The sequence below is a fragment of the Melozone crissalis genome, unplaced genomic scaffold (assembly GCF_028551555.1).
Source record: "Melozone crissalis strain CALT ecotype California unplaced genomic scaffold, PUWL_Pcris_2 ptg000107l_1, whole genome shotgun sequence".
Taxonomy (NCBI): Eukaryota; Metazoa; Chordata; class Aves; order Passeriformes; family Passerellidae; genus Melozone; species Melozone crissalis.
In genome coordinates this window covers 668157-690440 of record NW_026535884.1, presented here as the reverse complement: position 1 = coordinate 690440, position 22284 = coordinate 668157, and the positions used below count along the sequence as shown (strand labels likewise).

At 57.2% G+C, this 22284-nt stretch overlaps 2 protein-coding genes across 3 annotated transcripts; one reads left to right on the top strand and one right to left on the bottom strand.

The window, feature by feature from the left end:
- On the bottom strand, nt 1-8306 carry ALPL (alkaline phosphatase, biomineralization associated). The gene is made up of 12 exons (XM_054291982.1): nt 8200-8306; nt 7291-7385; nt 7100-7219; nt 5962-6074; nt 5214-5388; nt 4952-5127; nt 3441-3584; nt 3226-3295; nt 2433-2567; nt 1610-1801; nt 878-997; nt 1-770 (listed from the first exon to the last, which is right to left on the bottom strand). Exons 2-12 carry the CDS (start codon nt 7349-7351, stop codon nt 514-516), a joined length of 1563 nt encoding a protein of 520 aa, XP_054147957.1. The 5' UTR covers nt 7352-7385; nt 8200-8306; the 3' UTR covers nt 1-513.
- Nucleotides 8307-9544: 1238 nt separating this feature from the next.
- Nucleotides 9545-22204, top strand: ECE1 (endothelin converting enzyme 1). Of its 2 annotated transcripts, none has more exons than XM_054291906.1 (18): nt 9545-9572; nt 12706-12792; nt 13711-13852; nt 14838-15050; nt 16357-16481; nt 16757-16969; nt 17060-17251; nt 17789-17931; nt 18017-18131; nt 18342-18452; nt 18734-18832; nt 18947-19024; nt 19408-19511; nt 19714-19824; nt 19953-20020; nt 20097-20287; nt 20380-20475; nt 20729-22204. In XM_054291906.1, exons 2-18 carry the CDS (start codon nt 12706-12708, stop codon nt 20903-20905), a joined length of 2265 nt encoding a protein of 754 aa, XP_054147881.1. In that variant the 5' UTR covers nt 9545-9572; the 3' UTR covers nt 20906-22204. The 2 variants fall into 2 exon arrangements, with proteins under 2 accessions (XP_054147881.1, XP_054147880.1); XM_054291905.1 differs by lacking the exon at nt 9545-9572 and adding an exon at nt 9614-9698.
- Nucleotides 22205-22284: the final 80 nt, after the last annotated feature.

The window sequence follows — 22284 nt, the reverse complement described above, 5'->3', positions numbered from 1 at the left end:
CCCAAATCCCTCCCGGGGCAGCAAATTGCTTTAACCCGAAGAATTTTAAAACAAAATAAATCACTGAGCAGACAACAAAACCCAAGTTTAGGGACAAATTAACCCGATGAGTTAATTTTTTTTCCCCATCTTCGTGTGGTCCCTGGCTCCTCCACGCATGTGACGAGCTGGGCACCAGGGTCAGTCCTCAGCCAAGGGACCACAGAGGCATTTTGGGACCCAGCCCCACGGCGTTCCGCTCAAAGAGGGGGTTTTATCCGCCGAGGCTCCAGCTGCCATCCCAAATCCCGCAGTGGGTTTGGGATAGGCCAGGGAACGCTGCTAATTATAGGGAAGGAACCATGTATTTACAGAGGCAGCTCCCAGCACCAAACCACCGGCGGCTGCTTTTGCTCCGCTGAGTCTCTCTGTTCTCTCTCTCTCCTCTTTCCCGGGCGCTGCTGTCCACAGAAAAAATAAAAAGGGGGGATGAATTAAAAATAAATCCCCCCTCGGTGATTTGCAAGAGGCACTTTAGCAGAGGAGGAGGAGGAGGAGGAGGCCGAGGAAGGGCAGGAGGAGCGGGGTGGCGGCGCGGGCAGCGGCGTTGCAGTGGCCTCGGTTGGAGCCGATGCAGGCGGCGTAGGCCATGGCGTGGGGGATGTAGTTCTGCTCGTGCACGCCGTGCAGCAGGTGGGCCATGGGCCCGCGGGCGAACACGGCCACGTCCTCGCCGCCGTGGGTCTCCTGCCGCAGCGGCACGGCCGACTGCGCCTGGTAGTCGGCGTGGGCTGGGGGCACAAGCGAGAATCGTTTAAGAACCCAGCAGAAGTGAGAATTGTTTAAGAACCCGGCTCGTTTTGGCCAAGCCGGGCTGATTTTCAAGGGGTTTACGCACCGAAATCCACAGCAGAGACGTTTTCCCGCTCGCCCGCCACGATTTTATAGCCGGGGCCGTTGCCGTAGAGGATGGAGGTGAAGGGTTTGCGATCCACGTCGCTCTGCATCGGGGCCAGACCTGGCGGTGGGGCACGGTCAGCAGGATGGGATCCCCCCATGATGTCCCCCAGCTGTCCCTGGGGTGTCCCCAGGCTGTCCCCAGGGTGTCCCCGGGGTGTTCCCCAGCTTTCCCCAGGGTGTCTCCGAATTGTTCCCAGAGTGTCTCCCAGCTGTCCCTGGGTTGTCCCCAAGCTGTCCCCAGGGTGTCTCCAAGCTGTCCCCAGGGTGTCCCCCAGCTGTCCCTGGGTTGTCCCCAAGCTGTCCCCAGGGTGTCCCCAGGCTGTCCCCAGGGTGTCCCTTAGGGTGTACCTGGGCTGTCCCTGGGGTGTCCCTGAGCAGTCCCCAGGGTGTTCCCCAGCTGTCCCCAATCTGTCCCCAGGCTGTTCCCATGGTGTCCCCAGGCTGTCCCTCAGCTGTCCCTGGGGTGTCCCCACAATGTCCTCAAGCTGTCTCTGGGCTGTCCCCGAGCTGTTCCCATGGTGTCCCTGGGGTAGCCCCAGTCTGTCCCAGGCTGTCCCCAGCTGTCCCTGGGGTGTCCCTGAGCTGTCCCCAGGGTGTCCCTCAGTTGTCCCTGGTGTGTCCCCCAGCTGTCCCCAGGGTGTCCCCAGCGCCCTGGCCGGGCAGAGCTCACCAAAGATGGGGTTCCCTCGGGGGGTGTAGCCTCCGAAGGTGAACACGTGCGAGTGGTCGGCGGTGACGACGCTGAGCGTGTCCTGGGTGGACGTGAGGCGCGTGGCCAGCCCGATGGCCCTGTCCAGCTCCACGGCCTCGTGCAGCGCCTGCTTCGCCTTCCCCTCGTGGTGCCCGTGGTCGATGCGGCCGCCTGCGGAACCGGGCACCGCTCGGCATTGCCCTCCCCTTTCCAGCCATGCAAACCCCTTTATTCCCTTCCTGTGTCCTCCCCTCGCCCCATTTATCCCCCCCTTTTCACATGCCACATCCTCCCTCTTGCACCCCAGCCCCTTGATGCCTCCTTCTCATCCCCCTACCCTCTATCTGTTCTAGCACTCCACCTTCACCCCTTTCATCCCTCCCTTTTTTGCACTTTCACTCCCCCTGTTACCCCTCTTTTTGCATCCCCCCAAACCCCTTTATCTGTCACTTGTGTATCCCCCACCACCCCTTTATCCTTCCTCCCTGCCATCCCGTTTTTCTGCACTCTCATCTCCCCATTATCCTCCCTTTATGCACCATCACCTTAAATCCCTGTTTTTGTTCTTTCATCACCCTCTTTATCATCTTTGTCCATCTTCCCATCCTCACTTTTTGTACCTCCCCTTCATCCAATTCCCCACCTTTTTGCACCCTGTTTTGCACCCCATCACCCCCTTTTTCCTCTCCTTTTTGTATCCCTATCACCCATTTTCTTCTCCTCTTGCACTCTTCTTTTATAGAATCTCCCCCTTTTTGCACCCCCATTGTGCCCCATTTCTGCACCCCCACGAACCCCCCACCTTCAACCAGGAGGAAGAACCCTCGGGGGTTTTTCTGGAGCATCCTGATGGCCACGGACACCATCTCGCTGAGGGACGGGTCTGTATCGTTGTTCCTGTCCAGCTCGTACATCATGTCCCCTGGCTCGAAGAGGCCTGGGGACAGGGACACTGCTGGAGACATCCTTTTCCACCAAAAGAAAAAAGGGGGGCCAAATCCTGCTCCTTGTGCTGACTCGAGTGTTTCACACACCGCTGGATCCAGGAAGATTAGATAGAAGCCGGACAATCCCAGCCCTTCCTTCCTCCTGCCCTGCTGGATTCCACATTCCAGTTGGGATGGGAATTTCACTGCTGACAAAAGAACTGCATCCCTAGGAGGGAGATGTGCCCCAGGGTGGGAGCAGCAGCATCCTTGGGGGTGTAATTGCCCTTGGCGGGCAGCACACCCTTGAGGGCACACCAGGATGGGGCACCAGCATTTCCAGGGAAATTGCAGCCTCTTTGGGAGGTGGCAGCAGGAGCACCACCCTTGGGGGTGTAACAGGATCCCTTTGGGGTACCAGCACCCCAGGGAGGATCGTTTAGGGGGGTACCACCATCTCCAAGGGAATAGAACCATTTTTGGGGGGGGTACCAGCATCCCCAAGGGAATAGAACCATGTTTGGGTGCTACCAGCACGTCCAGGACAGGGCACCACCACCCCTTGGAGGATAACTGGCCACTGCAGCTGCCCCAGCAGCCCAGGGCAGGACAGGGGTCCCCCTAAAGCACCCAGCTGATGCCAGGGCACCCATGGGTGCAGGGACTCACCCAGCAGGAAGTCAACACGGGTGAGGTTGAGCGCCAGCAGCCCTCGCCGGTGCCACACGTACTCAGCAACCTGGGGACAGGGGACAGGCACTGTCACCTCTCCATTGCTTCTGCCATCCCTGGGACGCTCCCCAAGGTATTCCAGCCCTAGGAATGGCTCTGCAGGGTTACAGGGGGGCGATGTGTGTGCACCCCAACCCCAGAGTCCCTGTCACCTTGCCGCGGGGCTTGGCCTCCCGCCACGCCTGCACCAGGTTCCGGCCGTCCAGGCGGGTGCCCCGCTGCTTCTCCTCGTGGGGATACTCCACGTCACTGGCATTTCTGGGGTACATATATTTCCGCCCTCCACCCAGGATCACCTGCAAAAGAGGGGTGGAAATGTAGTTTTTAATATTTTAAAATTATTTTTAATCTCCCTCTCTCCAACTGGGGTTTAATGGGGGAAGACCCCACAGGGGCGGAGCGGGATGTCCAGGAAAGCCCTGGAGTTGTGGGCAAAAACACCCGAGGAATTTCACCTCGCTCAAAATAACTCTGAATATCTCCCTATTAATTAAAACCCAGGACAAAAATAACCATTTCCAGCAGGGATTTGGCTTTTTGAATATTTTTTTCCCCAATCTGTGGGAAGGATGCTCCACATTGGGATCCCCACATGAACCCGCTGGGATGGAGCCCCATCCCGCGGCTCTCCCTGTTTGCTTTGGAGCCTGATTTATTTGGCCTCTGTTATTTATAACCTAGCAGAGATTTTATGGTTTTTTTGTATTTTTTCCCCCTTTCTCTGTGTAGAAGGTGAATTATAAAGCTGCAAAACACCAACGCCAAAATTATTAACAAAAAAGAAGGGAAAAAAAGTCTTTTCCCCACTATATAATTATTTCCAGCCTGGGACAGAGTTAAAATTATATTAAAGGGAAAAAAAAACAGCAAAAGAGGCTATTAAAGAGCTAAATAACAGGCTGGGATGTTTTGCTTTGGGGCTATTTTGAAGGACAGTAGAAGATTTATTTACAGTGCTGAATTTTTGCATAAATCCACAGTAAGGAGCAGAACTTGGGGAAAAAGGAAGAATTTTGGGTCTGGGAAGTACGGGAAGGGAGGAGGCTAAGATGGATTTGTGGGGCTTGATCCTACAGGTGCTTGTGGTGCAAGACCTGTGTTTGAATTTCCTGGTCCCATGTCCACCTGAAAGTGCTGGTATCTCATCTATGGTGGTGCTGGTCCCAGATTTGATGAGGGCCTCAACTCTGTACCCATGGGTGGTCCTGGTTCTGCACCCATGGATGGTCCCAGCCCACCATTGCATTGGGGTCCCAGCTTTGCACCCATTGGTGGTCCTGGCCCCATATCCACCCACAACCCTGGTTCTGCACCCATGGCTGCTCTCAGCCTCACATTTGCAGGGGTGGTGCTTGTCTTGTACCCACTCACAGTCCTGACCCTGCACCCCTTGGTGGTTCCAGCCCAGCATCTCCTGGAAGTCCTGGCTCTTCAGCCAGTGGTGGTTCCAACCCAAGATCTCCTGGGAATCCTGGCTCTTCAACCAGTGGTGGTTCCAGCCCAGCATCTCCTGGGAATCCTGGCTCTTCAACCACTGGTGGTCCTGGTCCCACATCTACCCACAGCCCTGTCCCCACCCTTGGGTGGCTCCAACCCGCACCCCAGGCTGTCCTGGTCCCATTCCCCTGCCTGTAGGGCACATTCCTGGTGTCCTGATCCCTACCTCGATGTCAGGGATGTTCTCCACCAGCTGCCGGGCGATGTCCTTGCAGCCCCCCTCCAGGGCGTCGGGGGGCATCTCCCCATCCGAGTACCAGTCGCGGTTGGCAGAGTGGGCGTAGGCGGCGCTGGGCGTGGCGTGGGTCACGCGCGTGGTGGTGACGATGCCCACGGCCTTGCCTGCGCCGCCAGTTCAGGGGACAATGGTGAGAACACCCCCAAACCGCCCGCTGGAGCTCCTGCCCAGGAGTCTCTGCATCCCTCACCTGCCTCCTTGGCCCAGCGGAGGATGGAGGTCACCTCCTGGCCCTTGGTGGTGTTGCAGCGGTCCCGCGTGACGCCGGCGCTGACCCCCAGTGTCCCCTCGTTGGCTTTGACACCGCAGAGGTAGGCGGTGGCCGTGCCCGCGCTGTCGGGCACCTGGGCGTTGGTGTTGTAGGTCTGGAAGGTGGGAGGTGGATAAACCCCATCGTTATCACCACCATCATTGTCTCCACCACCACCAGTGCCACTCACAGCACCATTCCCACCCTGGGGCTTCCCTCCCTGAGCAGTCAGGCTGCACCAGACCCCATCCCACCTGTGTCCCCTCTCTTTTGCTCTTTGCCCCCCGTTTCACCCCCTGCTCCCCCCACCGTGGGGGCACATCCCTCCCTCACTGCATTTTGCTGCTTTTAGCCTTTTTTCAGTCCATCTTTTGGCAGGGAGACGGAAGCCACTGCCACGGGCATCCCCACGGGGTGAGCTGAGGTGGCTGCTGGCTTCCAATTTAATTATTATTTTAAAATGTTTTGTTCAGCAAAACGAGCCCGGCAAGAAGCAGGGGGGTCCCGTGGCGGCGTCCCGCAGCCGGCGGGCTCCTCCTGTCCCCTCCCCGTTCCCACGGCCGGCCCCTGGCACGGCCAGCGGGCACCGGAGCCAGCTGCCTTCGCCCGCCCCTGACCTAATTTCAGCTCGGTCGATGCCTCCCGCCCGTGGCCTTGCGGTGGGTGCCGCGTCCCCGTGGGGGCTCACCTTGGCCAGGGCCACGAAGGGGAACTTGTCCATCTCCAGCAGGCTCTCCTCGCCCTGCCCGTGCAGCTGCCCCTTGAGGATTCGGGCGGCCGTGACCGTGGAGACGCCCATTCCTGCGGGACAGTGTCAGCCGCGCAAACCCCGCGCAAACCCCGCTCATCTCCACTTTGCCCATCGTCCAGTTTATCCCATCGCTCAGCTCATCGCAGCAACCAATTTTTGCAAGCCCAGTTTATTGTGCAGCCAGTTTATCCCAGCTCCTAGTTTATCCCAGTAGCCACTTCTCATCGCAAAGCCAGTTTATCCCAGCTCCCAGTTTATCCCAGTAGCCCCTTTTCATTGCAAAGCCAGTTTATCCCAGCTCCCAGTTTATCCCAGTAGCCCCTTTTCATTGTGCAGCCAGTTTACCCCAGCTCCCAGTTTATCCCAGTAGCCACTTCTCATTGCAAAGCAAGTTTATCCCAGCTCCCAGTTTATTGCAACACCCGACTTTTTGCAAATCCAATTCATTCCAGCACATGGTTTATCCCAGCATCCACTTCGTTGCAATCTCAGTTTATGCCAGCATTCAAATGATGGCAAAAGCGATTTACCTGAGCACCCAATTCTCTGCCAGTTCAGTTTATCCCTGCACCAGGTTACTGCAATCCCAGTTCATTGCAGAACCCAATTTTTTGCAACCCAGTTCACCCTGGCACCCAATATTCATTGCAAACCCAATTTATTGCAGCACTCAACTTACTCTAAATCCAGTTCATACCAGCACCCAGTTTACCCCAGCACCCACCTTAACATGAACCCAGACTGATTGCAGCAACCAATATTTTTTGCAAATCCAGTTTCTCCAGCACCCACAAAATAAATTGAGTTTACTATAAACTCAATTTACCACAGCACCCATTTTTTTGTAAATCCAGTTCGTTGCAGCACCCAGTTTACCCCAGAACACATCTTTTTGCAAACCCTGCTCACACCAGCACCCAACTTACTGGAACCCCAGATATCCCAAAACACAACTCACCACAGCGCCAATTTTTTTACAACACCCAATGCGTCAAAGCCCCAGTTTATCCCAGCACCCACTTTATCACCCCACTTCATGCACCGCCCCGGGGTGGGTGCTGCCCTCCCATCTCACCGTCCCCCAGGAACAGGATGAGGTTCTTGGCCACGTTCTGGTTGAGGCGCTGGAGCCGCAGCGCGTTCCTCAAGGTCTCCTGCGCCTGCCGCCGCCAGTACTCGGGGTCCTTCTCCCTCTCTGCGGGGGAACGGGCTCATAGCACCCCACAGCACAGCTTTTGGGGGGCTGCCCCTCCAAACATCACCTACCCGGGACCAGCGATGCCGTGCAGAGCTGGGCGAGGAGGAGGAGGACGAGCAGAGCCTTCATCCTGCGGTGCTGAGCGGGCGCTGCCAGGAGAGAGCTGCAAAGAGGGTGGCACCTGCTCGTGCCTCAGTTTCCCCACTGAGAACTTTGCCCCGGGGTCAGCCAAGCGAGGACAGATGGAAAGAAATGTCCCCTCCCTGCACAGTCACCGATGTGACCCCCCTGGGGACATGCCAGCTCCCCCCCCCCGCCTCCCTGGCCATCAATCCCATGAGGCGTCACCTCACTGTCACCAACGGATGGCCCCGTGGCACAGTGAGGTCCCCATCACATGGCCATGTTCCCATCACATGTGTGCTCCCCTTCCATGCCCGTGTCCCCATGATGTGCTTGCGCACCTCTCGTGTGTCCCCATCATGTGTCCCTGTCACCTCTACGTTCCCATCCCATGTCCACGTCTCCACTGCACATCTGCAGCCCCATCACACACCCGTGTCCCCACCACGTCCCCTGTGTGTGTGCCATGTCCCTAATGTCCCCATCCCACACCCCTGTCCCCATCCCTATCACACACCTGCAGCCCTGTTGCATTTCTGTCCCTGCTGTGCGCCCACGTCCCCACATGACCGTGTCCCATGACACATCCATGTCCTCGCTGCACGCCCGTGTCCCCATCCCGTGGCTTTGTGCCCACCACACGCTGTGGCCCCACTGCATGTCTGTGTCCCTGCTGCACACCCAGGTCCCTGTAGCATCTCCGTGTCCCCGTTGTCCCCACCGCGCTCCCGTGTCCCCATGGCACTCTCCTGTCCCCATCACCCGCACATCCCCTCCCCTCCGCCGCACGCCCCCTCCCCGGAGAGCCTCCCTGCGTGCCCCGGGATGCCAGCGGTGCCCCCGGGGGTCCTTACCGGGGCTGGGGGCTGTCACACTCGTACCCGCACTAACTTGGGTCCCTACACCCACGTCCCTCTGGGCGGCGGGAGGAGGCCGGGCCGGGGGGACCGCGAGCCCTTAAATCCCCCCGCACCCGGCCTTCGCCTCCTCCTCCTCCTCCCCTTCCTCCACCCTCCCCCTGCCGCCAGCGAGGGGGGGCGGGAGGAGAAAAGGCCACAACTGGGCTTACTGGTGCCCTCTGCCGGGTTATACTGGGAGGACTGGGAGGACTGGGGAGCACCAAGCCTGGCAGCAAGTGCTGAGCAACCCTCCCCCTCTTCACACGCGGGAGTTTGGGGTGCCTCTTGGCGGGGTAGATGTGTACTTTATCGGATTTTGCATTATTTTCACCCAAACCGTGCTAGGGGCACCAGCGAGGGGTTGGGATGTGTGTGATGGAGATGAATGGGGTCTCCCTGCCTCAGTTTCCCCACATGGGCTCCTGCAGGAGCCCACGAGAGATCCCTGGTGGGATCCCGCGGCATTGCTGTCGGTCCCACAATAAACACGGCGTCGTGAGGAGCGCGGGGGGAGGGGGTGACCCCAGCCTTGCCTCAGTTTCCCCGTGCCGTGGGCCTGGGGGGCTCCGTGACCCGCGGAGCCGCCCGTGACCTCCCAGAAGGTGGCGGTCTCAGCCCAAAAATCGCTCCCCGTGAGCCTCGGGGTGCAACCGAGGGAGCCCCAGTACGGCCGCGATGCCAGGGGACGGGCACGGCGCCTTGCGGACCCCTCTCCCCTTACCCCTTCCCACCCTGTCTTCACTCTCAGCGCCCCCCGGCCCTTTGGCAGCCCAGCAGAAGCGATTTGCAGCCCCGTGGGTGCGATGAGCGCGTCAGTGCTCAGCGCAGGGGGCGAAGGTGGCACCGCGTGTCCCCATCCCTGTCCCCACGGCCGGGCAGCCGCCGGTGCTTTTCGGCGTGAGGAAAGCTGCACCCACCCGTGCTTTCCAGCCGCGGGCGTGCACCAGTGGCTGCAGCTGCGGGCGTGCAAGCAGCACACGCGCGCTCTTGCACGACCGCGCGCGTGCCCGTCGGTGGCCCCGCTCGCTCGGCCACGCGCGTTCGCACGGGCGCGCTCCCGCGGCCGGAGCCCCGAGCGCTCTCCCCGCGGCCCCACGTGCTTTCTTTCGCCCTTGTACAAGCGGCCGCCGCCGGGATCGCGCCTTGCACGCCCGCCCCGGGACGCCACATCCCCTCCGGCCGTGGAGCCGGGGCTGCCTCGGGGGAATGCCGCCGGCAGCGCCGGGGCACGCGGGGCCCCCCAAACGGGGCTCGGGGCCCCCCGAAAGAGTTAAAGGAGGCGTGCGGCAAGCCCGTCCCTCCGCGGCCCCATTGGTTTCCCATCCCAGGTACATCCTTTGCTCGTCACCCTCGCCACCCTCGCTAGGCCGCGGCGGCGTCACGAGCGGTGCCGGGGCTCAACGGGCGCTCGCCCCATCGGGGCCGGGGCCGGCGGGAGTGGGGTGACGGCCATGGTGAGTGGGGGGGCCCAGCGACACCCCCGGATCTGGGGGTGGCTGAGTGGGGGGCGCTCGGCCGAAGCGGGGCGCCGGGTGATGCATCTCCCGTGGGATGCTCTTTGTAACCCCATAGGATCCCCCCCATTGCATCGCGGGAGACCCCCCGGCATCCCCGCGGGACCCCCTTTGGACCCCCGAGGGACTCCGTGAGACCCTCATTGGACCCTCAAGGGGTCCCCCATAGCATCCCAAGGGACCCCCTCTCCCCACGACGCCCCCAGGGACCCCCGGTGCACCCCCGAGCACCCCTGGGTGCCCCAGTCGGGCCCCCCCGCCGCTTTTTCTTTGTGGCCAGGGGGGTCACCAGGCGGAGACCCCAAAGTGGGTGCTCTCCTCTGGGTGCCCCCTCAACTCCCCCGCCGCCCCCAAATCCACTCTTGACCCAGACCCGCGGGGGTTTGCTCCGTATTTCCCTCTGCCAAGAGAGGGGGGCGCCCCCCACCCAACTGAACCCACTTTTGTGGGGCTGTTTGCGAACACCCCCAAACTGGGTTGTACTCCTCCCTATTTTTTTATTTTTTAAGTTTAACCCTTTTTTTGCTGCTTTTTAAGCTTTTCTAAAAAAAAATTACTTTATCCGCACTCAGGGCTCGCTACAAAACAGGGGGCTCCCCCAAAACACTTTCCCAGCACCCCTGATTAACACCGACACCGCAGGAGTTGCTAATTAACCCCCGGACATCCTAATTAGCAAAGCTGAGCCTCGCTGGGCGCTGGCTGCGGGCTGCCGAGGTGCGGGGGCACCCATGGGTGCCGGGGGTGGGGCGGGTGGGCACCGCTTTGGCAGGCGGGGCTTTGGGGGCGCGGGGGTGGCTCGGGGGGCTCGGGGTGGACTTGGGGAGCTGGAGGGGCTGGAAGGAGGCGAGGAATCGCCATGGCGATGGTGGCCGCGCTTGCTCCGAAATGGCGCCCGGACGGGAATTGAAAGCGGCCGGCGGAGGCTCGGGGTGCCCGGTACCGGAGCGGGGCTCCCCCGGCGGGGCAGAACCGGGGGCTGGGGGCCCCCCCGGGCCTTCCTGGGGGTGTGCGGGCTCCGAGCACGTGGGGCTTATTGTTTATAGAGCGGTGGAGCGATCTGGGGTAAAACCATTCTTTAATGCTGATTTTTATAAGTTGTAAAGAGAGTGAAAATCCCTTGCGCGGGGGGTAAAGTGTGGGTGCCCCCCACCCTGTTGGAGCGGGGAGAATGGATTTTTATTCGGATTGAAGGAAATAAAGGCTTGGAGGGGGGAGGTGTATGACAAAATCTACCCCAAAAAAAGGGGTGCTCCTGCTTCACCTGCTGGAGAGGATGAGGAGCGCCCCGAGGTGCTGCTGTGGCCACAATATGAAGGATATGGGTGTTAAAAATACCTCCCGGGCCCGATTTCCCCTCAAATTAAGGATGCTGGGGGTCGACCCCAGTGCCTCTCGGGGGTGTTTTGGGGAACTCGGGCTCAGTTCTGATTCTCTGATGGCTGGTACAGGGTTGAGCCGGCACATCTCTTGTGAAAGGAGAACAGAAAGGGATTCTTGTTTTGGTCTTTTTCCTTGTTTTCAGGCTGGGGTAGGCGGGGTGGGGGATCGCTGAGGGGAAAAAAAGATTGCATTTCCTCAGGAAATGGAGTGAAAGCTGGGATTCCAGGAATTTGGTGTTGCAGAGCCGTGGGGGCTTCATGGATCCCCCCCCTCCCCTGCGTGAGCGAGGATTTGTGCCCGGAGCTGCCAATTCCAGCCATGTGCAAAGTACTAAAATAGGTGGAAAAAAGTGAAAGGGGTGGGAAAAAATAGGATCTAAACAGAGATTTTCCCCACGATAAAAACTTGCTGTTGAGGCTCTTTTGCCTCACGGTTCTCAGGCTCCAGGCGGGCGCCCAGGGGAGATTTTGGGGCTGCAAACAAAGATTTCGGTACAACCGAGGAGAGAGAAACCACCTCTTTGTTTTAACCCTTTTTCTTCCCCAGGTGGGTTTTGTGGTTAATTAAGCTGAGGCTGGGATTTGGGATCCGGGGAGAGGATCAGACTTGTTATTAAGTGTGCAAAGGGAGGTTTGGGAATGCTGCTGTTGGAAACAAGGCTGATAACCGGTGCTTTCATTCTGCCTGGAGAAACTGAGGCACGGCTGTGCGGGGTTTGGATCAGCTCATCCCTTTGGGATTGATGGCAGCGGGATGGGGACGTCCAGATGGGTTTAAGTCCCCTCCCTGCGCTGATTGCGGGTGAAGGGCTGTGAGTGGTGCTGTTCTGCCTATCGGTGGCAGGGTCAGGGTGGATTTTGGGGTGCCCAGCCCCTCGGTGGGGAGTGGAGCGTTGTTTGCTCCATCGGGAGACAATCTGGCTGGATGGCAGGGCAGTGCCAGGGGGAAGGAAACAGCGGCGGCGGCACGATAAGGGCCGCCTGCCAACCCGTGAGGTTTTCCTTGTTTTTCTGCCGGGGATGAGATAAGAGCCGGGCACAGGCACAAGATAATGCCCGGGGGACACGGCGCCGGGAGGGAGCCAGTCCGCAGCTGAAATTCCTGGTGCTGTCGCTTTTGGGTGCTCGAAGGGTCGTGTCCGGGTGTTTCACGGTGCGCGGGGTTCACAGAGCCGGGAGTGTCGGGGAGAAAAGCCATTTTCCCTGCTGCCAGCCTTGCCCAGGTGCCTGGCACTCCGGGGTGCCCTGGCACAGGGGGGTCGCTCTCCCCGCTGCAGGGCGGAGGTGGATCCGGATTTATTCCAGGCTGAAGGGGAGGTTGCACAACGCGGCCCCGGGGGAAAGTGAGGCGGGTTCGGGCTTTGCTCAGCTCTTGGCTCCGGCCCTCTTTGCTTTCCATAACCATCCTCCGGCGTTTGTGCAGTGCTTTACTACCTCTGAGCCATTCGGGATTTTGCTCCCTGAAGGAGGAGGTGGCTTTGGAAGGTGTGTAAACCTTCCTTCTCCTTCATCTTCTTCCTCATTCCCGGGCCACTGAGCACCTCTGTTGCTGATCTCCTGTGCAGATGTCAACCTACAAGCGGGCAACGCTGGACGATGAAGACCCCCTGGAGTCCCTTGGTGACAGTGATGGATACCCCAATGGCTTTCAGGTATGGCTTCATGTGTCTTTTAGGGAGGAAAAAGGGGACTTTGTTTCCTGGCAAGCAGCAAAGGGGTTGCAGAAGGGTTTTCTACCTTTGACCAATATCTGGGGAGTAAAGTCCAGTGTGGGCAGAGCCATGTTGGCTCCTGCCACTGCTGCCCTTCGCTCCCCTTCTGGCACAGGGAGCCAGCAGGGCCGTATCCTGCCTGCACTGTTTCAACACTCCACCTCCCAGCTTTTCTGCTGCCAACCCCCTTCCCAGCATGGCTGGGGTGAGCAATTATCCAAGCACTGGGAGTTTTGTCCCCACACAAAAGGGGATTAGGTTAATTCCTCCCTGAGCAGTGGGAAAGCAGCTTAAAGAGGGCTGAGGGTGGCAAGAAAAAACTCCACCAGTGCCAGTGTCCAGCCTCACCGGGAAAGGTCCAGGTCTGGAGAGACCCTCTCTGTCCTGGCCCCAGTCCCAGCTCCATCAGTCTCTAGAATGGTGGTTTCTGCCCCAAATGTGTTTTTACTTTTCCCGGCGGGGCCGTCTCCGCTTGCCCTCACATCGAGATGTTTCCTGGGGATGTTTTTGGCTGAGTGGGAGTATCCTGTTGAGGCATTTTGTGATGCAGCCCCCACCCTGTCCCAGTGCTGGCAGCGGGGACGGGGACAGCCGTGGGGTTACGCTGTGCTCAAGGAGGGGTTCAGGGTGGCACGGGACAGCAGGTGAGCCCTCCAAAGCGCTCGTCCCGCTCCCTTTCCTGCCATTGTGCCGCCCTTCCTGCCCTGTTTCTGGAAGGCAGCTGCTGCCTTTCCCAGCCCAATCCATGACGGATCCCTCGCCGGGGCTAAATTTCTGCTGTGGGCTGTGGGGAGCAAAATGGGGGCTGCGTCAGTGAGTTTCTCTGCCAGCGGGGAGACGACGCTGCTGTTCCCGCAGGTGAACTTCCGTGGCTCGCGGGGCAGCCGGGGCTGCTGGGCCGAGCGCACGCGTGCCGAGAAGCAGCTGCTGGTGCTGCTGGGGGTGCTGGCCGTGCTGCTCGTGGCCTGTCTGCTGGGACTCATCTTCCAGTACAGAGCCAGTAAGTCCTTTGCTCATTTTTTGAGGGGCCAGAATGCCCAGGAATGGGAGGATCCTGGGCTCAGCCTTTGCCAAGGCAGAGCAGCTTATCCAAGCAACCAGCAGGGATGGTTTGTTCAAGCTTTGAGCAAACAGCTGTGCAGGGATCCTGCCCCCTTGACCAGAGTGGGTTGCTGGGGAGTTCCCAGAATGCAATATTTGGTGCAAGGGTGGGATGCTTACCTGCACTCCTCAGCTCAGGACAGGATTCTTGGGTATCAAACAGGATGTTCAGGTGTGGGGTGGGATCTTCGAGCTCAAGACAGGATGGTCACATGCACCCCTTCACCCCAGGGGGAGATGCTCAGATGCAGGATAAGGTGTTTCTCTGATCCTTTATGCTGGAACCTGATGGCTGAGCACAGGATGGACTGTTTCTCTGTTGCTTTGATTTTCTAAGATTTTCTAAGCCTTCTGATGTTGACATCTTGTAGTGAACTTTCTCACACACTTTCTGTAAATAACTCATTGTTTTGCATTCCTTTATAAAAGAAGAGAAAGTTAACAGACTAACAGTCTGTCCAGTGTCATTGGAGAGGTGGCACTGTCACCCTCCAATCCACTGTCACTCTTGGAAAACTATAAATGTTGGAGTCAGAAAATAAGCTTCCCTTTTTTCTTCATCTTGAGAACAGCAGTGTGCACTTGTGTTCTTTCGTGTCCTATAATGACATTTCTCTGCATCCTTCACCCCAGGGTAGATGACTGGGCAGGATTTTTAGGCATGAGATGCTTACCCTGGGATAGGATGATAGGGCAGGATGCTCAGACATAGGTCAGCATGCTAGTCCATATTGCTTGCCATAGAGCATGGTGGTAAGGTACAAGGTGGGATGTTTGGGAGCCAGGTGGGATATTTGCCTGTATCCTTCAGCTCAGGGCAGGATGCTCTGTGGTGCTGCTCATTCTGCTGCAGCAGAGGAGTTGACCCTGTCCCTGTCCCCTAGGGCCACCTGCCGTGTGCCTGTCAGAAGCCTGCATCTCCATCACCAGCTCCATCCTCAGCTCGCTGGACCGCACGGTGAATCCCTGCGAGGATTTCTTCAGCTACGCCTGCGGGGGCTGGATCAAGGCCAACCCCCTCCCCGATGGTCACTCACGCTGGGGCACCTTCAACAACCTCTGGGAGCACAACCAGGCCATCATGAAGCACCTGCTGGGTGAGTGTGTGGGAGCGGCGGGACCCCGCAATGCTCAGGGGCCCCAGTGGGTCCCAGGGGTGCCAAAAACATCTGCATGGAAATTCAAGTTTGGAACTGACCTCCAGCATCAAACTGGTCTGTGACACATGTGCTGTGAGGACATTGAGAAAGGGATCCTGGCTGTGTTTGCTCTCCTAGATGGTCCTGAGATTTTTGACTGTGGTGTTGCTAGTCTGTGGTGCTGAGTAGGGAAAAGGCCTCTGCTCTGTAAACCCCATGGTGGCATTCCCAGGAGCTCTGAAATTCAGGAAGTGCATTCCAGACTGCATGCAGAGGCTGTAGTGCCCCAGTATCACCCCAAGGATATGTGTTTTTCCTGTGCTATAACTTCCAGCCTTCGTGAGTAGCCTTTTGGGGGGCTGGCTGCTAGTATGGCCATTTTTGGGGGGCCAAAACTCCCCCAGCAAAGGGAGGGTCCTGGGCTCAGGCTCTGCGTGCGAACGCCGAAGCAGAGCGGCTTATCCCTGCAACCGGCGGGGACGGTTTGTTCAAGCTTTGAGCAAACAACTGGCTCCTTATCAGCACTTTCCACTGCGCCAGGGCTGATTATCTGGAAAGAGAAGGTTTGGGAAGAGTGTTGTCTTTTGAGAGAAAGGGGGTGGCGCGGGAACAGCTTCGTCCCTGGCTTTTCCCGCAGAAATCTGGCGCTGGTTTTACCGGGAGAAGAGACTGGGCCTCCAGCCAAGTGGTCGCGGTCGGCATTTCCTTGAATTCCTTGGAGCTGAGGGACCTTTAGTTAATAAAACCACACAGCTGGGAAGCCAAAGGTGCAAGCTGTGTCATCAGGAAAATAAATTAAAAAAAACCCCAAAAACCCTCTGGGAAAGTAGAATTTTAGCTGGGGAGATGAAAGGGAGGTTTTGGAGGCAGAGGAGAAAAATAGGTTTATTGTTCCTTTTTGCAGGAATAAATAATATAGGTCTGGGGGGCACCAGCACAGAGGCAAGGGCAGCACCCGGGGCTGGATGATGCTGGGAATATCAGAGCTGCTGGAAAAATAAAAATGCTCTTTGTTTTTTCTTTCTTTATCTTTTGTCCCCAAAGAGTTGGAGCAGTCACTGTGGGTGGGAAAGGAGAGGGGGGGCAGGAGGCCAGGAAGGGATGGGGCTAATGGGATGCCTTGGGGGCATGGTGGGGACTTATGGGACAATTCTTGGCGCCTTTCTGGAGCCTAGCCTTGCCCAAAATGGAGCTGAATCCTTCTGGGTCCAGCAGATGCCCTTCCCTGGAGCCCCATGTGATTCTCCCTGGGTACCTCCCACAGAAAACACCACGGCCAATGTGTCCAGCGAGGCAGAGCGCAAGGCACAGCGCTATTACCAGGCCTGCATGAATGAGAGCAAGATCGAGGAGCTGCGTGCCACCCCGCTCTTGGAACTCATCCAAAAGGTTTGTCCTTGTGGAAAAGCCATCTTCCCTCTGCAAAATGAGGGGAAAAGCTCAGTCATGGGCAGTCCCAGCACTCTTCATATGCCATTCTTGGTGCTTCCTGCAGAAGAGCATCCCCCAGGTCAGGCAGGCAGAGGCAGGGATTTATAATCCTATAATGGGGCTCTTTAGCCCCCTTGCAAGATGTTTCCCCCCAGGATGGATATTGAGGGGATATTGAAGCAATTTCAGGTGGTTGTTTTCTTACTCAGAAGTTGTTTGCTGTCTGTCCCCAGCTGGGTGGCTGGAACATCACAGGTACCTGTGCCGGTGACAACTTCAACGAGACGCTGCGGGAGGTGACGGCGCACTATCGCACCTCGCCCTTCTTTTCCGTCTACGTCAGCGCCGACTCCAAGAACTCCAACAGCAACGTCATCCAGGTGGATCAGTCGGGGCTGGGCCTGCCATCGCGGGATTACTACCTGAACAAAACAGAGAATGAGAAGGTGAGGGTGTCAGGGGAAATGTGGGTTGGCTGGGAGGGTGCCATGGGTGGGTGAACCTGTTGTGCTGATCCCACCTGCCTGACCATGCAGGTGCTCGCCGGGTACCTGAACTACATGGTGCAGCTGGGGATGTTCCTGGGAGGCAGCGATGAGGAGTCAACACGGCAGCAGATGCAGCAGATCTTGGATTTTGAGACGGCCTTGGCCAACATCACCATCCCGCAGGAGAAGCACCGGGATGAGGAGGTCATCTACCATAAAATGACAGCAGGAGAACTGAAGGTAGGGATGGAGCTGGCGAGCTTCCCCATTCTGCTGTGGTTGTGTGGGTTTCCCCATTCTGGGGTGGATGGGTGGAGGTGACGCAGCTCCTCTGGGAATCCTGACACCAGCTGATACAGCCTGGGAAGCTCTTGTGCAATAGCTTGGCCCACGTCCTCCTCGGGGAAATCCTGCCCTGACCCTTCCTCCCAGCCTGTGGACCACCCCTGGGGCCAGCAGCTGTCTTACTGCAGCACTTATGTCCTCCTGGGACTGTTGCCCTTGGACGTCAGCCTGGTCACCTCCCAGTGTCCCCCAGAGGGGCTGTAACTTGTGTCAACATCTCTGACACCCACCCCACTTTCTTTTCCTTCTTTGTGGGAGGAAATTGTTTACTCCCCTTCAATCTTTCAAGGATGCTGCTGTTATAGGAACTGACCTCTGCAAAATCAGCTGAATTCATCAAATGGGGATTGATGCAGCCACTTCCAGCTCAAGAAGCAGCTGCCACCCCCTGTGATGGTTTTTAGGTCCATAGCAGCGCTGTGGCTTTTGCAGGAGCTGGCACCAGCTGTGGACTGGATGCCCTTCCTCTCCACGGTCTTCTACCCTGTGGAGCTCAACGAGTCAGAGCCCGTTGTGGTCTATGCCAAGGAGTACCTGGAGCAGGTCTCTGACCTCATCCTGGCCACGGATAAGTGGTGAGAACCCCCAGCCTGTACAGAGACCTGGGTACCCAGGGTGGGCAGGAATGTGCTGCTGCCTACTCACCTCCTCTCTCCATAGTCTCCTCAACAACTACATGATCTGGAACCTGGTGAGGAAAACCAGCCCTCTCCTTGACCAGCGCTTCCGGGATGCCGAGGAAAAATTCATGGAAGTGATGTATGGGACGAAGAAGGTGAGGGTGAGGTCCTCAGTGCCCCTGAATCACCATTAAAATGGAGATGGCTTTTTATCCCAAGGCCCTCTCATGTGGCATCCTAGCAATAGAGATGTGGGGCAGCTTTTGGGGTGGCAGAGGGTTGGATGGGCCAGGTGGAGCAAGGGGTGGGAATGTGGAGGGCTTTGTTCTGTGCCACCACTGATGACCACCTCCTGTCCCATGCAGAGCTGCCTCCCACGCTGGAAGTTTTGCATCAGTGACACGGACAACAACCTGGGCTTCGCTCTGGGGGCCATGTTTGTCAAGGCCACCTTTGCTGAGGACAGCAAGCAGGTGGTACGTCCCCAAGGCAGCAGCGTGCGAGTCCTGGTGCTGGGAAAGCCTCTACAGTGGTGGAACTGTTGGGGCAGACAATGTTTCTCTGTCCACTGTGGATGGGAAAGGAGTTTCTCTGTCCACTGTGTTGCGTTCACTGTGCATCTCCGCGTGCCGGGCTTTTCACCATGTGTTGTCTTGGCCTCCCAGCCACTTCTTCCCTGTGGTGTGAAGGTCCTTGACCTCTCTGGGACAGGAAGCCAGCTCTTTGGACTGACGCTGTGCTGCCTTGTTTTGTCTAGGCGGAGGAAATGATCGCAGAGATTAAAACTGCCTTCGAGGAAAGCCTGGAGACCCTGCAGTGGATGGATGAGGAGACAAGGAAATCAGCCAAAGAGAAGGTGAGGCGCTGGTGGCTGCGCTGGGGAGAGGATGAAGGTGGAGGATGGCGTAACAGGGCGAGCCTGTCCTCCATCTCTGGCACTGAGAGCACTCTGGTCCTTGTCACCCTCCAGGCAGATGCCATCTACAACATGATTGGCTATCCCAAATTCATCATGGACCCCAAGGAGCTGGATAAAGTGTTTAATGACGTGAGTAGGTCAGATATGTCCCCTGGGTTTTCTGTAGGAGGTACAGGATGTGTCTGTATCACCATGGCCTCAGGGCAGCCTTGAACCCCAGGTTTCCTCCAGAAGGGTCCCACTGATGTCCTTGGCCCTTCTCTCGGGACTTCTCAGAAAGCTGTGGGCCAGTCCTGGGGTGGCTGAGGCTCTTGGGATCCCTGCCTGGGAAAAGGAGGAGCTGTTTTCCGTAATGGTGATTCATTTCCCTCCAGAGACTCTACAGATGTTGGAGGGGAGGAGAAACAGGAGAAGCCATAACTCTGCTGGCTCTGGAGGCTCAGACATGACTGTGAAGGGAGGAGTGGGGCTGGGCGATCATCACACACCACTCACGCCTTGTTCTTTTGCAGTATGAGGCTGTGTCTGACCTCTATTTTGAGAATGTCATGCAGTTTTACAACTTCTCAGCCAGGGTCACGGCTGACCAGCTCCGGAAACCGCCAAACCGGGACCAGTAAGTCCTCTGCTCCACTTCCCTGTTGTACTCAGTGGGGAATATCAGCATATCTGGAGCACTGGGATTAAGTGTCCACCAGCCTGTGCTGGTTTTGAGGAGATAAATTGAGGCTAACGGCTTTGCAACAAAAGTGGATGTTGTTGGAGCAAACACTGGTGATGGCTTGTGTTGCCATGTTGGCCATGTTTTGTTCCTGCAGGTGGAGCATGACACCTCCGACGGTCAACGCGTATTACTCTCCCACCAAGAATGAGATTGTCTTCCCTGCTGGCATCCTCCAGGCCCCCTTTTACACCCGTGCGTCCCCCAAGTAAGAGCCATGGCAAAACAGAGAGGGCATGATTCCCAGCTTTCCTCCTGCATCTAAATCTCTGGCTAAGTTTCATGGCTGTGGAGAGCAAAAGCTGCTCTCTTAATCTCTGCATTACCCTCCTGCAGGTCCCTGAATTTTGGTGGGATTGGCGTGGTGGTGGGCCATGAGTTGACACATGCCTTCGATGACCAAGGTACGACCACGGCCAGGTGGGGGGGCAGCTGGAGGGGTGGCCAGTATGAGATGAAGAATCCACTGTGTTTTTGCAGGCCGGGAATATGACAAAGATGGCAACCTGCGTCCCTGGTGGAAGAATTCCTCCGTGGAGGCCTTCAAGCATCAGACAGCGTGCATGGTGGAGCAGTATGGCAACTACACTGTCAATGGTGAGGCGGTCAATGGCAAGCACACCCTCGGGGAGAACATCGCCGACAACGGGGGCCTCAAGGCTGCCTACCGGGTAGGACCACGGGGCTGGGGAGGTTCAAAGGGGGACATGGTGTGGTGGGATTTGTGCTGTCTCCTGAGCCCACTGTGCTCCCTGGTTTTCAGGCCTATCAGAACTGGCTGAAAAAGAATGGAGATGAAGAAACACTCCCAACTCTCGGCCTCACCAACTACCAGCTCTTCTTCGTTGGCTTTGCACAGGTACATGTGGTGACCTAGGGAGGGTGGGCACACAGATTTTTGGAGGTGGAGTATGCCCAGGTGGGGTTGGGAGGGTGTGATGGCAAAACAGAGTCCTTCATGTAGTGGATGGAGAATGAGATTGGGGTGGTGCTGGTTACAAAGGAAGATAGAACTGCAGCTCGAGCTGCCTTGGCCCCCATCACGCAGGCAGAGAGGTTGGATTCAGCACTGATGGGTGTCAGTACTCAGGCCCCTTGCCCTCCATTTGCAGGTGTGGTGCTCGGTTCGCACCCCAGAGAGCTCGCACGAGGGGCTCATCACCGACCCCCACAGCCCCTCGCGCTTCCGCGTCATCGGCACCGTCTCCAACTCGCGGGAGTTCGCTGAGCACTTCAGCTGCCCCCCGGGCTCCCCCATGAACCCCCTCAAGAAGTGTGAAGTCTGGTGATGGGCGAGTGCCCCAGGGAGCCGGCGGCTGGCTGCTTTGTCCTCTGCCAACAGCTGGGCTTCCCCAGTCCTTTGAGGCTCAAACCACTTCTCCATGCCATGGAGAGGCCGACTCTTCAGCCGGAGCAGTGTCTGTGCCCCGGCTTTGTCCGAGGTTCAATCCACTGTGAAAACTCCTCATCCCCTGCTTGTTGGTGACATGACTTCGGTTTGGGGGTCTCTCCTTTGCCACCATGACAGGGCCAAGTGCCGAGGCACAGGCATCTGTGGGCACTGCCTGTATTTACACACACAGCGCTCCAGCCTGATCCACCCACACATGGAAAACCCCTCTGTTTTGGAGGTGATAAAGGGAACCCCCAGCAGTGGCAGGTTTGTCTGAGTGTCTAAATACACCTGCTGTACCACATTCTCTCCAAAGATGCGCACATGAGGGTGGAAAGTATTTTAAGATATATTTTTTTGGGGGAGGGGGGGAAATACATATATTTTTTTCATGTGTTGTGGAATACACTGGAAATTTTCAGGGAAAATGCATTTAAAAGCCTTTTTTTAGTAAAAGATTAGTATATTTATTAATTTTTTTTTACTTAGTGCAGTAGGTGCAGTACCCTGTGGTGACAGTCCCTTGGCAAGGGAAGCTGGGTAGGGCTGTGGATATTTTTCCAGTCTTGGATCCTGTGTTTCTCTGGGAGGGACTATCCTTAGAGGATGCTGATGGGAAAATTAGGGACAGCAGGCCTGGGGACAAGGCTGGAGGATGCTGCAAGTCAGAGAGGCTGTGCCGAGATGCTGCAGCTCCTGGGATTAGCTTTAATTTCAGAGCGTAAAGGGAAAAATTGACGTAACCAAAGATGTAACCAAGGTGGTGATGGGGTGGATGAAGCATCCTGTTCTCCCTCCTCTCTCCTCTGAAGCCAGGCCAGCCAGGATTTCCTGGCCCTAAAGCTTCCCAGACAAGTGCAGGCGGTTCCTGCCGCTGCTTCTCTCATGCCGAGCCTGCCCTCTGCCTGGGAAACTGCAAGCCCCAAAAGCACCACGTGCCCCCAGAGCTCTGTCCCTCCACAGCTGCTTTGGCACCAGTGTGAGAAGTGATCAGGATGGGGCTGAGGGACTTTTTTAAGGGATGTTTTTAATACCTGTTTTGAGGGGAAAGCACTGACAGGAGCTCAGGTGCTGTGTGTTGTCTTCTTGCTCTAGACAAAGCAGAGACCTAGAGGGATTTTTAATATTTATATGTAAAGGGAGGGATGGAAGGGGCTGGGTTTTTGTAACTATTTTTTCACCCTACGCGTGAGGCTTATTGTAATTGAAATAATAAATACTTTTTACTGGATATGGAGCTGATCATGACTTGAATTTTCTTGTAGCAGGAGAGTC